This window comes from Eschrichtius robustus, chromosome 3, assembly GCF_028021215.1.
Source record: "Eschrichtius robustus isolate mEscRob2 chromosome 3, mEscRob2.pri, whole genome shotgun sequence".
NCBI lineage: Eukaryota > Metazoa > Chordata > Mammalia > Artiodactyla > Eschrichtiidae > Eschrichtius > Eschrichtius robustus.
In genome coordinates this window covers 98094275-98110491 of record NC_090826.1, presented here as the reverse complement: position 1 = coordinate 98110491, position 16217 = coordinate 98094275, and the positions used below count along the sequence as shown (strand labels likewise).

Sequence of the window (16217 nt, the reverse complement as noted above, 5' to 3'; positions counted from 1 at the left end):
CCTCCCTTGGTCACTTTCTATCACTGTTTCACTTTCCTCATTTCTTTTTTTTTTTTTTTTTTTTTTTTTTTTGCTAATTTATTGCTTAACACTCCCATCAGCAAAATATAATCCCCATAAGGGTGAACTCTTTATGTTATTCACCACTATGTCTTTAGTACCTAGAACATTATCTGGCACATAATAAATAATCAAGAAATGTTGTGGGCTCATGAATGAATAGTCATTACCCAGAAAGCTGCATGTGCCTCATCATTACCACCAGTGCTGCCATCTACCTTGAGAACACTGACATCTGTGTCAAAGGAGGCAGTAAAACATAGTAGTTAAGACTGTGAACTCTTTTGGATCTGGCTCTGCAACTTATTAGCTGTGAGATGTTGGGCAGGTTATTCAGTTTCTTGGGTTAATGTTATCTTCCTCACAAAGTTGCTGAGAGAATTAAATAATAAAATACATGTAAAACACTTAAAACGGAGTTTGACATACAATAAGCATGCCAGAAAATAGGAGCCATTATATTCTTATTACTTAGGATTCTTTCAGTTGCAAATAAAAGAAACAAACTTAAGCCAGTTTATGTAGCAAAGAGGAGTTTATTACACAGTTATAGGGGTGTTTCACAGAACCCAAAGGCAGAAATGCATCTGGGCCTCAGGAAGGAGCTAGAATGAAGAGTTGGAAAGCTATTGATAAATGTTCTCTCTGCATCTTTCATCGTGGCTTTTCTCCATTGCTCCCCTTTAGTCTTCTTGCTCTGCATCCAGGGCAACTTTCCCTTCTCCTCAGTTTCTCACTACAGATCCTGAGCTTACATATTATAGGCAAAGCCAGTCTCAGGGACTGTTAGCCATTCCTTGTTCTCTGTTGCAGATTCCAAGGGGTGATAATCTGATAAGCCCTCTTGCATCTGATGTCTACACCAGTCAATCAGCCAAGCCAGGGGAGGAGATAATGCAGTAAAACCACAGCTGTTAGTGACCACAGCTATGGTTTCAAGGAAAGGACCTCTGCTTTCACTCCTGAGAAAGGCAGACATCCCCAAAGGATCCCACTGCAAAGACCTTCCCAATGCTGCCAATTCAGGGGAGCTGGACCAGCTCTGGGACCTCAGCAGACATGGAGAGAATGTCCTGGCCTTCTGTTCCTTGAGCATGCCAAACAGGCCTGTGCCCCCGAGTCTCCCAGAATCACTTTGGTTCCCTACTGAGAACAGTCACTAAGATGCAGGCCTATCTTCTTCATGTCCTCATCCCATGCCAACACCAAACATTCAGACATTTCCTCCTGACAGCATCCAACCTTCATGCAGATCAACCTAAGCCAGCAGAAGGCTTGTGGGTTTGTTGGTGTCATCACTTCCTCACACACTCCCTTCTGCCACTCCACCCCCATGTACAACCTGTATTTTCACATCTAGAAAGGTCTCCACCCAAATCACTTAAAACCAAGGACACTCATGTTTTGACTGATGGATTTTATTGCAGAACTCTAGGTAGGAGCAAGGTGTGCTAAGCAAAGGAGACTGTTCAGCACACTAGGGAATGGAGACACAGGTCAGGTTTATGGCAGGTTGCAGCACTGACAGCTGGTGTCAAAGACAAGCCCAGCCAGGCAATACTGCTCGTATGTGATTCCATTTGCACAGTTCACGTAAGCATTTCTGTTATTTGGCACAGGGTAGAGGCCATCGGCTTTGCCGGCACAGTATCCACTACCCACAGAGCTGCCTCCAGACGTGCTACTGCCACTTCCACTTCCACTCGCACTTTCGGTACTACTGTTGGGCTCACTGGGCTGAGTGGAGGCGGTGCAACCTGAAACAGCATGAAGAGCAGACTAGTGGACCTGGCAGAAGCTCTCAGATTCACCTAGAGGTAAAGAACTAGCAGACCTGGGGTGAGGTCTGGAGGTAGAGTGCAGTTCACTCTGTGTCCCTGTAACTGAGGAGCTCACAAGATAACTCCATCTTAGGAATTAGGAACATCTATAATTTCAAGCCAGCTCAGTTTTAAATTTTAAAAGTTCTCTCTTATGATGTTAAAATCATTTTTTAAAAATTTTACTGAGCACCCAGTATATGCGAAATGCTTTTCTAGGATCTGGGTATAAGCAGTAAGCAAATAAGCTGTAAGAGAAAATCTGGACAAAATTTAGGGAATTGGTACTTCCCCTGAATTATAGATTAGAAATATATCAGTACTGCTTAGGGTTTTTTTGTTCAATCTCCCCAGGCAGGCTGAAGGAGACTTTTAATAAGGGGTTCATAGAAAAATAAATGCTTATATTGAAAGTCAGTCTAATTTCTTGAGGCTTTTCCACAGCTTTAAGAATTAGTAGACCTGGGAAACCCACCCAGTAGGCCTGGTTTCTCATAAGAACATAAAATTCCTGATGTGGACATTCAAGGGTAAGGAAAGAACATAGCACTTCTCTCTCAGGCAGGCAAGAACAGTGACGTAAAATGGGAAGAGACTCCTGGGGCAAAGGGGGAAGATGTTAGGCTGTCTTTTGAGTTGGAAAAGGAGCATTTATACACCATGGGCATCCCCCTGCTGTCACTTACTTGCACTCTTTAGGCCAAGAACATCCTTCAAGGTGTTGGTCAGGGGGAACTTGCCCTGGTTACAGAATGTGCCTGTGAAGTCATCCATGTCAATGGCCCAGATCATGGCACCTCCAAAGTTGTTCTGCTTAAGCCACTCAGCCTGTTTAAGGATAGAGGACACCAGGAGTCATTTTATTTTGGGGAACTCAGGGCTGAGCTCACAGCACATTGGAGGGGCTGACCTTACCTTGATATTAAAGCTCTTGACGTTGTCATAGCCAACCCACTCGTTGCCCTTATAGGCATAGGGCACGTACTGAGGGGCATCCCATGCCTGAGTGGCTCCATTTTTCAGGAAGGTGCAGATCTTTAAAAAGTCAAGAGATTCAAATCCTTTAAGTATGATTCCCAAGAAAGAGAAAACATACAATTTCCTCTTTGATTTTTTTTTTTTCTGTCATGCCTCCAATAGGGGTTTTCCTCAGATTTCTAATTATGGGTTTTTATTTGCAGTAAATAAGATCAAGTTGTTTTTGAAATACTCAGATGTTATCCCTATTCTTGGTGCTTGATTTTGAGAACCCATGTTAGTATGGGAGATACAGTTACTTAATTCCCTTAAGTGCTAATATAAATGACCTTAAGTATGTAGTCTGTTGTTTGAAGGGATATTGCACACTACAAATGTTCTTCATACTGGATTAGGTAAATGAATAGGTTACTTAAACACCTGAAGCATTTGGAGTAATATCTGTGTCACAGTAGGTAAGTAGTGGACAGATGAACACTCAAGCTTTACATAGATTCTAACCCTAAGGCTACTGTGCAGCACAGGGCATGAAATTCACAGAATTTCAACTGTAAAGCCCAGGCTACCTACCTCATAGTAGGCCAGGAACCCAGCCTGCCTGGTGTAGGGCCCAGCAGGACCAGGACCAGAAGTGGGGGCACCAATGCCATTGTTGGAAGGGTTGCTTAGGATGTAGTTGTGTCCATAGGTAGGGAATCCAACGATGAGCTTCTCAGCTGGGGCCCCATTATTCTTCCAGTAGTTCATGGCATAATCCTGAAAATGTAGCAGGTGAGCTAGAGGCCCACCCAGCTGATGACCCATTGCTTAGTTATGCTAGTCCACTGACCTAACAGGTAAAATTGAATGATGCTAGTAACAGATAGATTAGTTGGTATTTTTTGAAACATTTTGGTGAGCTTATAGTTAATGAAATATGATCAGCCACTTAAGAAGAGAGTTGTCCAAATGAGAATTTTGCAGAATTTATATTTGTTTTGTCTCTGAATCTCCATGTGATTTACAACATCTCTGGTCTGAACCTGCATCTGTGTGGGTACTCACCACATTGAGGTAAGCATTGTTGCCAGTTTCAGTTGGGTATTTGTAGAGGGGGCTGTTCTCTCCAGTGTAGCCGTCCCAGGAGCCATGGAGGTCATAAGTCATGACATGGATGTAGTCTAGGTACCTGAGGTGGGATAAAGAGTTTAAAAGCATTTCCAATGGTTATTTCCCACACCTGTGCAGACAAACGATACCACTTCCAGTGCCTCTTAAACAAAGTGGCAAAACAGACTAAGGACGAGTCTACTTTGCAAAACTGATACCTATAGGAGTTTGAGGATAAGGTGAGTCACTCACTGGGACAGCTGAGGAATCTCATAGCCAGACTGGATGTTGAAGATGCCAGCAGCTACTGCAGCAGTGACCAGCAGCCTGGGCTTGTTGGTTTGGATGGCCTCCTGCTCAAAAGCTTCACGCATTTCCTATAGAATAATCAAGTATAGTAGGGCATCTATGAAACTGATTTCAGCTCCTTAAATATTAATAAATATATGTTTGTATAATGCTTTTCTTTTTCAAAGTGCTTTCACATATTTTATCTTTAGTTTCTCAATATCCCTATAAAGTAGACAGAATTGATGGTATTCATTTTATAGTTAATATGCATAGAAGTTAAACAATTTCACCAAAGTCTCACAGCAAGTTAGTATCCAGGTCATGACCTAGTATCCCAGATGACCAGTCAAAGCTCTACTTATATCACTACACTTCGAAGTTATACTTGCTACAGTAACCTGTATCCAGCTTTTAGCAATATAGAGATTTGCTTACCTTTGTCCAGTAAATGAGCTACTTTATAGGACTGACATCCCATCAAATGAAATGCTGAATTGGCCAGTGAGGAAGGTGGTAACAGCCAGGTGATAGGTACCCGTTCAATGTTAGAGGTTAATCCACCGTTATTTTGTGACTCTAATCTTACCCGGAGCACTGGATTCAGTTTTTATAACTGCATTATTAGGGTGTACCAGAGTGTGTTCCAGTGAAGAGTGGGTCTGAAAATTGTTGTATGGGTACTTGTTAAAAGAACTAGGTTATTTAACTGGAAGGAGAAAAAATATAGGCAAGATATAACTGTCTTCAAATATTGAACCAATATATTGGAAAAGGTGCAGCTTTATTCTATGTTACTTCAGTGGGCAGAGCTAGAACCACTAATTGGAAGTTATTAATTATGACTGGATGCATGTATTGACTAAGAATACAGATGTTCTTTTTGATCTCTAGAGCTGTTCAACAAGTAAGTAGGTTTATTTTTCAACCAGTGAGTTACTTAATATTGAAACTATTGGAGGCTGCCTGACAATCTGCTATACCAGATGGTATAGGAAAAACCCCTGTCTTGGGGGAGAGTAAATCTAAAAGCCATCCTTGGCTTTTCTCACTCCATTCATTTTTCCTTGGTGATCTCTTAATTATTTACCTTTGCTGATGATGTCAATACAGTATATCAAATCAAGTCCTTTGTTCTGAACTCCAGCTTGGCATTCATCCAATATCTATTCATCCGTGTCTATTGGGCAAAACTATAGGATGTCCTACAGATTCCTCTCACTCAGCATGTTCAAAGACAAATTAATGAGTCCTTTTTCTTGCTCCAAATCTATCCTTTTTCCTGTATTTACCATCTTAGTTAACAGGACCACAGTCAAACTAGTTTTCAAGGTCAGAAAACTGGAAGTTCTCTCTTTTTCCACTTCCAATTGGTCTCCAAATCCTATTGATTCTACCCTCCTAATATCTCTTATATACTTCCTTTTTCTGTCCTCACTGTTAGGGTCTTCGTTCAGACCCTCAGCATCTCTTGCTCGATTTATTGCAATAGCCTCCTAACTCTATCCCTGCCTCCTTACCTTCTTCTAATTCATCCTCCGTGGTTAAAGCCAGAGTGATCCTTCTAAAACATGAGCTTTGTCATATCCTTCCATTACTTGAAAATCCTTCAGAGTTGCCTTGAATGTAATGTCCAAATTACTTAACATAATATACAAATCCTACATGATCTGATTCTTGTCTCTGGTGCAGCCTCATAATCCATTACTCACATACCTGCTCACCCATATCTACATGTCTTCATTTGTGCAATCCCATCATCACTTATTGGTTAACAACACTTTCAAGACTAAGCTCTTCTTGATCCTGCCCCAGAGCAGAATTAGGTACCTTCTGTCTGTGCTGCTTTTGCACTCTGAATACCTCTGTCATGACATTTACCTAAGTGTACTGTAATTGTTGGTTATTTTTCAGGCTTCCACCTAAGATTGTGCATTCCTTAAAGCCAAGGATTGTGCCTTATTCTTATCTTTAGCCTGACACTTAATGCAGTGTCTGGGATGGTGTAAGGGCTCAGTGATAATAGGCAGTCTAGTATAAAGGTTAGAAGCAATGGGCTCTGTAGTCAGACTACTTGGGTAGTTATGACACCTATTAGTTGTGTGATATTAGGCAAGTTACTTAAACTCACTATATATTAGCTTCCTCATCTGTAAAATAAAGATTATGTTACTTACAGTACCTATATCATAGAGTAGATATGAAGATGAAATGAGTTATGATTTTAAAAACAGCTTGTAGAATTGTGCCTGACAGCAAACATAATAATGTTATTATTATTATTAAATGCTGTTGAATGTAGGCATGATATCTAAGAATCTTTGCAATGTAAAATTTCCAAAATTCTAAATTCCAGTTTAGTTTCACTCTGTAACCACCAGGTTCTCCTTGAAAAGAACAGACTTTGAATTTTCTTGGGCTAAACACTGCCCCCTCCCTCCTCACCTGCACCAGGACAGTGAAGAGATGCTTGTCCTGAGGAGGGCTTCCACGAGAGCCAGGGTACTCCCAATCTAAGTCCAGCCCATCAAATCCATACTGACGCAGGAATCTGATGACTGAAGAAATGAAAGTCTTGCGATTCACTGGAGTGGAAACCATGGCAGTGAAACTGAAGGAGATCCAAAGAAGGCAGGGTGAGGCCTTGGTAGTCCCAACACCTTGTAGTGAAGTCAAATCCTATATTTCTGCCTCAGAGCTCTTCACCAAGACCCACATCCCAGATAAAACTATGTTCCTGGCTTTCTCCTGTGCTTACTTTGTAATCACTACTCTGTCAGCCATGGTACCTCAGTGTTCTCTTTGTTTTGTTATCCACCCAACTCTGATCTTTCTCCCAAATTGTACCTGTTGCTTTGAACACCTGTCTACCTTGGCTCACTGTGTTGTCTCTCCAAATAGTCCCTGATGTTCGTATACCCTCAAAAAAGTCTTCTTGTTTATTTGCATGACTTTCTCTTCCCTTCTCCCGGAAGGTAAACAGACAGAAGTGCTATAACACTCTCCTCAGGGGTTGTACTTCTGAAATACTTTGAGAAGAGGTTGTTTTGAAATCTCAGTAACTAAGCTTCTGTGAATGTAGTCCCAGAATATCCATCTAAATGTAAACGTACAAAATAAATGGTGTTCTAATTAATACTGAGATTCTGGTGTAGTGATTTATTTAAGTAGCATATTTGTTTAATGTATATCCTTAATATCCTGTCTTAAGTTGTGAAATCTGAAGGGACGTAAGTCACATTGAGCTAACTTGTTTTCCATAACAAATGAACACAAGGCTCTCTCATAGAGGACTTACGGGGCAGTTCCAAAATTCCAGCCTCCAATGGCCAGGAGAGTTTTCAGCTGGCTGTTCCTTTAAAGCAAAGGATAGAAAAGAAAAACTTCAAAATCCATGAGTCCCTCAATTTAAAATAACATTGCTTCGGTATTGGGCTTGGTCAGAAACTTTGATGTTGCCTTGATAAAATATTCTGTAGAACAATTTTCCTTCACTACTGAATACTTTATAAAAATTATTTGTGTTATCATTATGAATGCACTCAGAGTTCTTTAGAAAAATCTAAATTAAGGGACCGGGTTTTTTAAAAATAGGAAGGTATTGGCAATTCTTACATTCTACTCTATCAGATGAAATGGTAAATATTGCTTGAACATAATTACTTTCTCAGACTTTATGATAATGAATATAAATCAGTTGGCTTAAAATCATGCACATTTTCTGGAATAGTGGTTCTCAAACACCAGTTTATAAAAGAATGAAGTACAAGACCAGAGTTGGAGGACAGCATTAAAATTCCAGGTTTTTAAACCCTTTCTCAGAGATAGTGATTCAGTTGGATTAGGGATTGAGATTTTTATCAAGTGACTCATGTGATTTTGACGCATGGTCAATGGATCACACTTTGAGAAATCCCACTCTGAAGGGGTTTATTTCTTCTTAGGTATCATAACTCAAATTCTAGTGGCTGCATTCAAGATACTGCCACTACTGAAGGTAACAATGGCCTGTAGCCTTACTTCTCCTGGATGTAACTAACTGAACAAATTAGAAATTAAAAGATACCAGGGTTTTTGTTTGTTTTGTTTCATTTTTACACAAAACAGAACTCTATTAAAATACAGCAAACTCTTCTGATTTCTTGGGCTCTGTTATGTCTAATCTTCGGTATCCTCTGCCTCCTGTTCTCTGATGCAAGTAGCTAAGATGGTTTGCAGTTTCCTGAGTCATAAAAAAGATAATTACAGTGAAAGGAACATACAGAACTATTTTTTAATACTAGCTAGATCAGGCAACGTGCTATGTTATCTATATCCTCGATACTTAAAGTGTAGCTCCTGGACCAGAAACATCAGCATCATAGGGAAGCTTGTTAGAAATACAGAGTCTTGGTTCCCACCTCAGACTCACTGAACCTGAACTGCAGAGATACCAACTTAGATATCTTCCCATTCTCTTACTTGTTTTTCAAGCTATTGAAAGATTGGTAGAGAGTCACATCATTCCATTCAATGGTGGTGATCTCGTTGTTTCTCATCCCAGCAAAGGCATAAATCAGGTGAGTACAGAGGCAGGGGTCGATGTTGTCAGGCTTGAACCTTCCCAGCCCTGGCCGGTACTGGGACCAGTTGGTGAAGTAGCATATCAGCTGGTAGGCAGAACCTGAGAGTAGTAAGAAGTAAGAAAAATGGCCTGACTTAGGTGTCACTGAAATGTGCTGTAAGTTTTAGCTCTGCTTCTGTTTCCCTCCCTTTGCCTCAGATACCTGATCTCTGTGTAGGGGTGGTTAATAGGAACAACCTTGCAAATGATTTCAAAGCTTCTAACTTGGGAACTAGTCACTGACTTTCAAGTTGGTTATTTTTATCTTTGACAGATTCACTTTGGGATCTTGGTGAAGCCTAGGAACCACTGAAGAAAAAAATGCCCAGTAGTCCTATGAAGCCCAGTGAATACCAACTTACAACTCTCAGGTGGTCATGCTGAAGAGAATAACAGTGGCAGCCAATACAAAATAACAGGTTCTCCCAACATCAAATCCATCTGTCTGTAAAGAAGACAGTAGCTTTCTTTCCTAGTATGGCTTATCTATCTCTTGATATGCTTTTTAAAAAGTAATATTAGGATATGAAAAAATCACATTTAATACATTAAGCAGACAACTGCATTATGAATAATTTATAAAGATTTTATGTTTATTGTAGGAAAGGATTATGTCAAGGATACAATACAGAGTCCATGACTCACCTAGCTGAGCATTCAGCAGAAGAGCCAGACCTAGAGAGAAAGAAAGCACATGTATTCTGAACCAATTGTCTATATCTTGTAGAATATAATTCTGAGGCCTTGGGTAGCATCCTATGGGTCATAGGTTTTTATAGCCCAAGTGGCACTTAGGGGTTATGCCAAAGAGTAGGTTTTTCAGTGAAGGCACCAATAAATCTGTACTTCCCTTCTCTTAGTCAAAAATGAGCATGGCTCTCTCTTCTTCCACCTTCCGTGTCAGTAACAAATGTTATGGAAGACAGAGTTGGAAGTCTACTACCTATGGGAGATCTACGTACTGAAACTACCCAAACTTTACTCTACTCAATGACTACACACCCATCCATGCTTCACCACCCTTAACTGGGGTGAATACAGCTTCACACACAAAGCATCCTCTAAATCAATGAATTCAGTATCTCTTCTGGCCTTCGAGTTTTTTTATACCAATTTTAAGAGCCCTTACAGTAGAAGAGAACTAGAAACTGTTAGACAAGACTCCAGATGCTGTTCCCTGGCTTCTACCGGAACACTTTTGACCTGATTACTTTATAAATTGAGCTAGAGGTTTCATTTGGAAAAGGTTCTGAAGCTATAAAAAGTTTGTAAATCTCAGCTCTAGAGCAACTAATAAACTATGGATACAAATTGGATCTAAACAATATACTGAATCAACCCCTTTAAATGATTGAATTCTAACTGATATTTTAATAATACATCAGCAACTCAGTAAGACAGTAAGGGGTTACAGAGAAATAATTCTGAAAACAGTAGAACAAAGATAACTTGCATAACTCTGTCTCAGTTCCCACTGATTTTCATCTCTGAAAAAGATAGACCAAAAACACAAACATGTAAATTAAAATAATATCAATTAAAATGACGTGGTGCAGGAAGATGAACAGAGAAATGGGAACAACCCAACAAGGAATGGGAGAGTAAGACAAGCATTGGAAGAAAACTAGCCTTTCTTTTAGGACCATGCTTGTGGCATCAACGAAGGTAGAAATGCTGCCAGAGTCAATTGAGATTAAGAGAATCAGAAGTAGACTTATTTTTGTATGTCTGGATTCTCTTGGAAATTTGAAATGATGAAAGAACAATAGAAAAGCATAGAGGTGTGTGTGAAGACAATTTCATGCCTGTCAGATGCAGAGAGAAAAAGAAATCAGTTAAGAATAAGGCTCTATGTCCAATTACAGACTCACCTGTGAGGAGAATAAGCTTTGCCATGGTTGCCATTGACACTGGTCTAGCAGAGTCTGGATTTTCTTTTTATACCATCTGAGCACCAGGTTATCACAAAGGATATCTTCCAAGTGGAAAGCATTTAACCCAGATATGTATATAGCTAATCAGTAAGTCAACAGATCTCCTCCCCTACAAACATCACTTTGTGTACCTCCAACCTGCACTCCCCTCGCCACCACCTTCTCTGCTCAATAAGGACAAAATGTCATGGCTCCTAACAGGGTGGTAGAAACCATCACCATGAAAAGCAGTGGCTTATTAGCTTTTTTGGCAGTTCTCAGGGCTGATAAGCATCTGTTTAAACATTGTGGTTTTCATGAGGTGGACATTTCGTGCCTGGCATCAAAGTACGTCTTTATTGGAAAATAAACAATAAAAACCCTTGGAAGGTATTAGCTGTTCTTAAAACTTTTCTTTCATGGAATTATTCATATATAATTTGTATAATCAGTGCCTAAGGACTTTCATCTTCAGGTGCGGTTTTATGAACATTCTATCCATACCTGTTCTTTGGAATGACCTTAGTCATGATTATACAATAATTTTATCTAGGAACGTATAGTTCCCAAAATGTACCCTCTGAAGGTCAATGAGAACTCTCTAATCCATAGTTCCAAATTACATCCAGAAGATGTTTAAAAATATTTTGTGCTGCTGATGGATAAAGATGATGGAGATGATACTGAAGAGTTTCTTTTAATAGAAATATTTGCAACTTGACCATTTATAGAATTTTTGTTTAAAATTAATTCCAACCCACCTTTCCAAACATTATCCACTACTATTGTCCTACAAAAAAATTCAGCTTCAGCCAAAATGGTCTATTCATTGTCCCCAAACATGTGTTTCATGCCTTTGCTCACACTATCTCTCCACCCTTTGCCTGTAATATCTACCCCAGTATTACAGTTCTTCAAAGTTCAGCTCAGATCCTCTCTTTGAAGCTCAATGATCTCTCCTTCCTCTGAAATACTTTATGTCCTTTAGTACATATTGTCTATTCTTGCTTATATGGTACTGTCTTGTGACAGTAACTGGAAAGCAGTTGGTAGACATATGGGTGCACATCATGGGATGCTGACACCTTAGCAGACTTATTGTAAATATAGACTAATTTTTTATTTTATCTCATTTAGAAACTAAATTGTGTCCATTTACCCAATGATAATTAGGTCCTGGGTGTTTGGTTCCCACTCATAGGACCAGAGAGAAAGTCTGGTAGAAGTGCTGCCAGGGAGATTTTCAGTTATAAAAATAATAATATCAACAAACACTACAAGCACCTACTATATGCCAGAGATTGTTCTTGGTGTTTATATTACGAAGAATTAATTTTTTCTAAGTGATTAAAACCAACTCTAACAAGCACAAATCAGTATATTGGGAGAATATGAGGAAGCTCACAGAATCAAAGGTAAGAATATAGGACCTGCTTCTGATTATGACAGAAATCACATTTCTTGGGGGAACAAAGTGGGAGGAGGGCTTAGGATAAATAAGCTCCAATTTTACTTTTTATCCATGCATCAGTCCATACAAGAATCAAAGTCCTGTGAGAAATAGTCTGATTGTGTAGCTTGGAGCTTGAACCAGTCCCTCACTTCGAGAAAGGACAGGGCATTTGCATTTAAATTTCCATCCGAATTGGCCATAAAAGGAAATTCTAAAAGAATGGAGAGTGAATACTGAGTGACTGAAAAACAATGAATGTTCGTCAGAGGGCTCTACTTCCTTATTTTATTTGGCCTATAAAAAGAATTATTACTGTCACCTCAACTTTGTAGATGAGAAAATTGTCAAACAAATCTTAAGTACCAGGTCTGGGATTCAGTGTCAAGAGCAGGAACATCCAGAATGGAAATCTCCTAATATTTACACTGCATTGCTTCCTTATATTAAATGAAGTGGGCTAGTTGGTGGCCCAGGTTGAACTAGGAAAGACATTTCCATGAGGTACCTAGGAGAATATGGTTGGGACAAAGAGTCAGAATTGTGTCAAATCAAGTGTAAGTCAAAAATATGCAAAAACAAGCAGCAAGGCCAGTAGTCCCAGATTTATCTATTTGGCACTAACAGGTCTAGATGTTGTTTAAATTTAGTAAGATATTTTCTATTGAATTTGGCTCTCCTGGCCCTGTACAAAAGACCTGCAGGTAAAACGTCCCTTCTTAATAGCTCCTTAGTAGCTCCAACTGAGTCCCTGTCAAACTTGCTTTCCATCTGAGCACTTGAGTGCTGGAAAGAATTACCAGCATCATAAGATTTGTAGAATAATAAAGGTTTAAAAGTGTTGGCATTGTGTATCTTTCCATATTGCTCAATTTTTTTTCTGTAAGTCTGTATTATTTAGTCTCTCTCAATTTTATGGTACCATGTACCATATGTATAAGTTTAGATATACATTTTAAAGAAAAGTATTAAAATGAAACCCCTGTCCCACCACCCAGTTTGAATAAGATAATATTATCTTTGAATATTATCCTATATTTTCTTCCCCAGTTAGATGCTTTTCACTCCCCTGGAGTAAGCAACTATTCTGAAATTTGTGCCAACCATTTCCTTGCTTCATTTATAATTTTATCACATATACATGTGTATCCCTAAATAATATATTAATTAGTTTCACAATAATTTATTACAAGTAGTTTATTATTTAGTTTTAATATATTCATTAGTTTTGACTTCATATAAGTGAAATAATACCATATGTATTCTTCTATTTCTTGCTTGTTAGCTTAGCATTAAGTTTTTGAGATTCATCTAAGTTGTTACAAGTAGAAGCTCTTCACTTATTTTCACAGCTCTATGGTATTCATTATATGAACATGCTGCAATTCACTTATCCTTTCTGTATAGAACAACATGTGGTTTTTTTCCAGTTTTCTCCCTACATGCTGCTATAAGCATTCCTGTACCATCTCTTGGTATGCATTTGCAAATCTTGTGTTTGCACCTAGGAATAGGGTTGCTGTGTGAAACAACGTATGCGTCGTAAAATTTACTATTTATCTGAACGTTTCTTTTCCAAAGTAGTTGTATCAGTTTGCACTATCAACAGCAATTAAGGAGGCAAATTAGACTTTATTGTTTCTTTATTGTTCCTCTAAACAGATGAGGAAACTGAGAATGAGACTTTGCTGAAGTTACACAGTAAAATATGTAGCCAGAACCCAAGCTCAGAGCTTCTGACTCCTAGTCCAGTGTTATATATTTTTTAATTTGTTGTTTGTTTATTTTTTTTTGCTGAATTCAATATTTCTACTAATGCGGCCTAAGACTGTATTATCTCTTGCAGCAACTTTATCACATTTTTGTTTCATATGGAGCCTTTCAGATGAAATGGATTCAAGTCAAATCTTACTCATGTGTACTTGGGAAATTGACTTTTTATAACCCTATGCAAAATTTTATTATACACAGCATTGTGTTTTGTGTCATTTGTTTATAGTCTATGTCTGCTGCTAATAGGTAAGCTCCTGGAGGCAGGTATTATTTTATTCATCTCTACATCTCTAGTGACTAGTACAGTTCTTGGCTTTTCAAGGATTAATCAACAAATGTGTAATGTGTAATGATTTCAATTTAATTTAAATGAAATACAGGAACTGATGATTATCTATTTAATTTTGTCTCATCTCTTGGACCATTGTTCCATCTTATTAATATTTTCTAGAATTACTATTGCCATATACCACATTAAGTTAACTCTTCTGCTTTTTATCATCCAAAGATGAGACTACAAGTGAAGTTGAGGCACGCTATGACTTCTACCCCTCAGAAAGGTGACTTCTTTGCATCTAAGACAAAAATGGTCACAGAGTCCTGGAAAGCTAAGAACGATTGTGTAAATCTTCTGAAGGGTGCAAGTCTCATTTAACTGAGGCCAATCGAGGAAGATGTTCATTCACAAGGAAGAGTTCCTGATGGGTACACTACATAGAACAGAGACTGTCATGTATATTCAGAGTCAACCAGTCAGCTGTTTTCCTTACTGATGGGCATAAGCATTACATGCAGTTGAATAAAGCCATCATTGGGAGATGTAGTACAAAGGTCAAGAAACAACTGACTAATGACTACAACATTGGTCCCAAGTCAGCTCCAATGATCAGGGAGCCAATACTATCCCAGAAGGAAGAAAATTTCTCCTGCATGGACGACTAGGCCTGGGGATCCAGGATCCTTCCCTGACAGTTACATTGGCAGATACTGGGTGCTGTAACTCAGTAGAATATTCTAGAAGGATGGTGACATTAGGAGACACTAGAATGGCCACTGGATCTCCCCGACTGCATCCTATTCTATAGATGGTAGATTTAGTATCATAATGATTAGCAGAGGAGTCCACTACTTTTGAGAGTTGTGTCAAAAACTTGGGACAACCTAAGTGATAATTCTCCTGGGAGGATCTAATGAAAGACAGTGAGAATGCATCACCATCCAGCTGCCATGGTTTCAGATATCTCCTTCCTACCTAGAAAAGCATTTTTTCTTTTTCCATAAATACTTATGGTATTTTACCCATACCTGGGGCCATCACCTAGGTGGGAATCCTGCATCAAAACTTTCCCATTCCCATGGGTCATGCAATAGTTGGAGGATTTCATTTGTACCAGCACCAAGGTAATAATGGCTACTCAGTGTCACAGTAAAGTTTTGGACCCAGAACAGGGTAAAGGTACAGTTGCAGTTGGGTAGACCCTCAACATCCAGGTAGAGATAGCAGTGACCCAGGTTAGTCTCCACCCATCCTTTATCACAGAGTGCAGTCCTGATTTTACAGTTGCCTAGAGTCAATGTTGGGGAAATAAAAAGAGAATGGTGTGGGAAGGGAGACCTGGATTGGGTCCCCAAATTACAGTTGTTCAGCTCCAGAAAACTTCCTGTCCTCAGATTCCTAGGTTCCTAACAGATGGCTGAGAGCAAATGGACTGTTTCTGGGATGGTTCTATTCAGGACATTTATAGCATTGGGCAGGCAATCCAGTTAGCCTACCATTTGGAAGTAAACAGCAGGCTTAAGCATTTTGTCTTCAGGCTGACTTCTCCACATTCCCTTGACTCTATCCTCTGTGGGTAACAAGAGACATGAAGTAGCCATCAGATTAGGTTTGGACATTGTCTTAGTTTGCTTGGGCTTCTATAATAAAATACCATAGACTGGGTGACTTAAACAGCAGAAATGTATTTTCTCACAGTTCTGGAAGCTGGAAAGTCCAAGATCAAGTTTCCGACAGGGTTCAGTTTCTAGTGAGAGCTCTCTTCCTGGCTTGCAGACAGCCGCCTTCTGGTTGATTCCTTGAATGGTGGAGAGAAAGAGACATCTCTGGTGTCTCTTCCTCTTTTATAAGGACACAATTTCTATTGGATTAGAGCTCCACCCTTGTGACCTCATTTAACCTTAATTATCTTCTTAAAGGCCCTATCTCCAATACAGTCACATGGGGCTCAGAGCTTCAACATATG

At 39.2% G+C, this 16217-nt stretch overlaps 1 protein-coding gene across 1 annotated transcript; it reads right to left on the bottom strand.

Moving 5' to 3' along the window:
- Positions 1 to 1563: 1563 nt before the first annotated feature.
- CHIA (chitinase acidic) lies at positions 1564 to 10734 on the bottom strand. The gene is made up of 11 exons (XM_068538125.1): positions 10710 to 10734; positions 9484 to 9513; positions 8697 to 8898; positions 7534 to 7590; positions 6681 to 6846; positions 4200 to 4324; positions 3903 to 4026; positions 3429 to 3614; positions 2796 to 2915; positions 2567 to 2708; positions 1564 to 1817 (listed from the first exon to the last, which is right to left on the bottom strand). Exons 1-11 carry the CDS (start codon positions 10732 to 10734, stop codon positions 1564 to 1566), a joined length of 1431 nt encoding a protein of 476 aa, XP_068394226.1.
- Positions 10735 to 16217: the final 5483 nt, after the last annotated feature.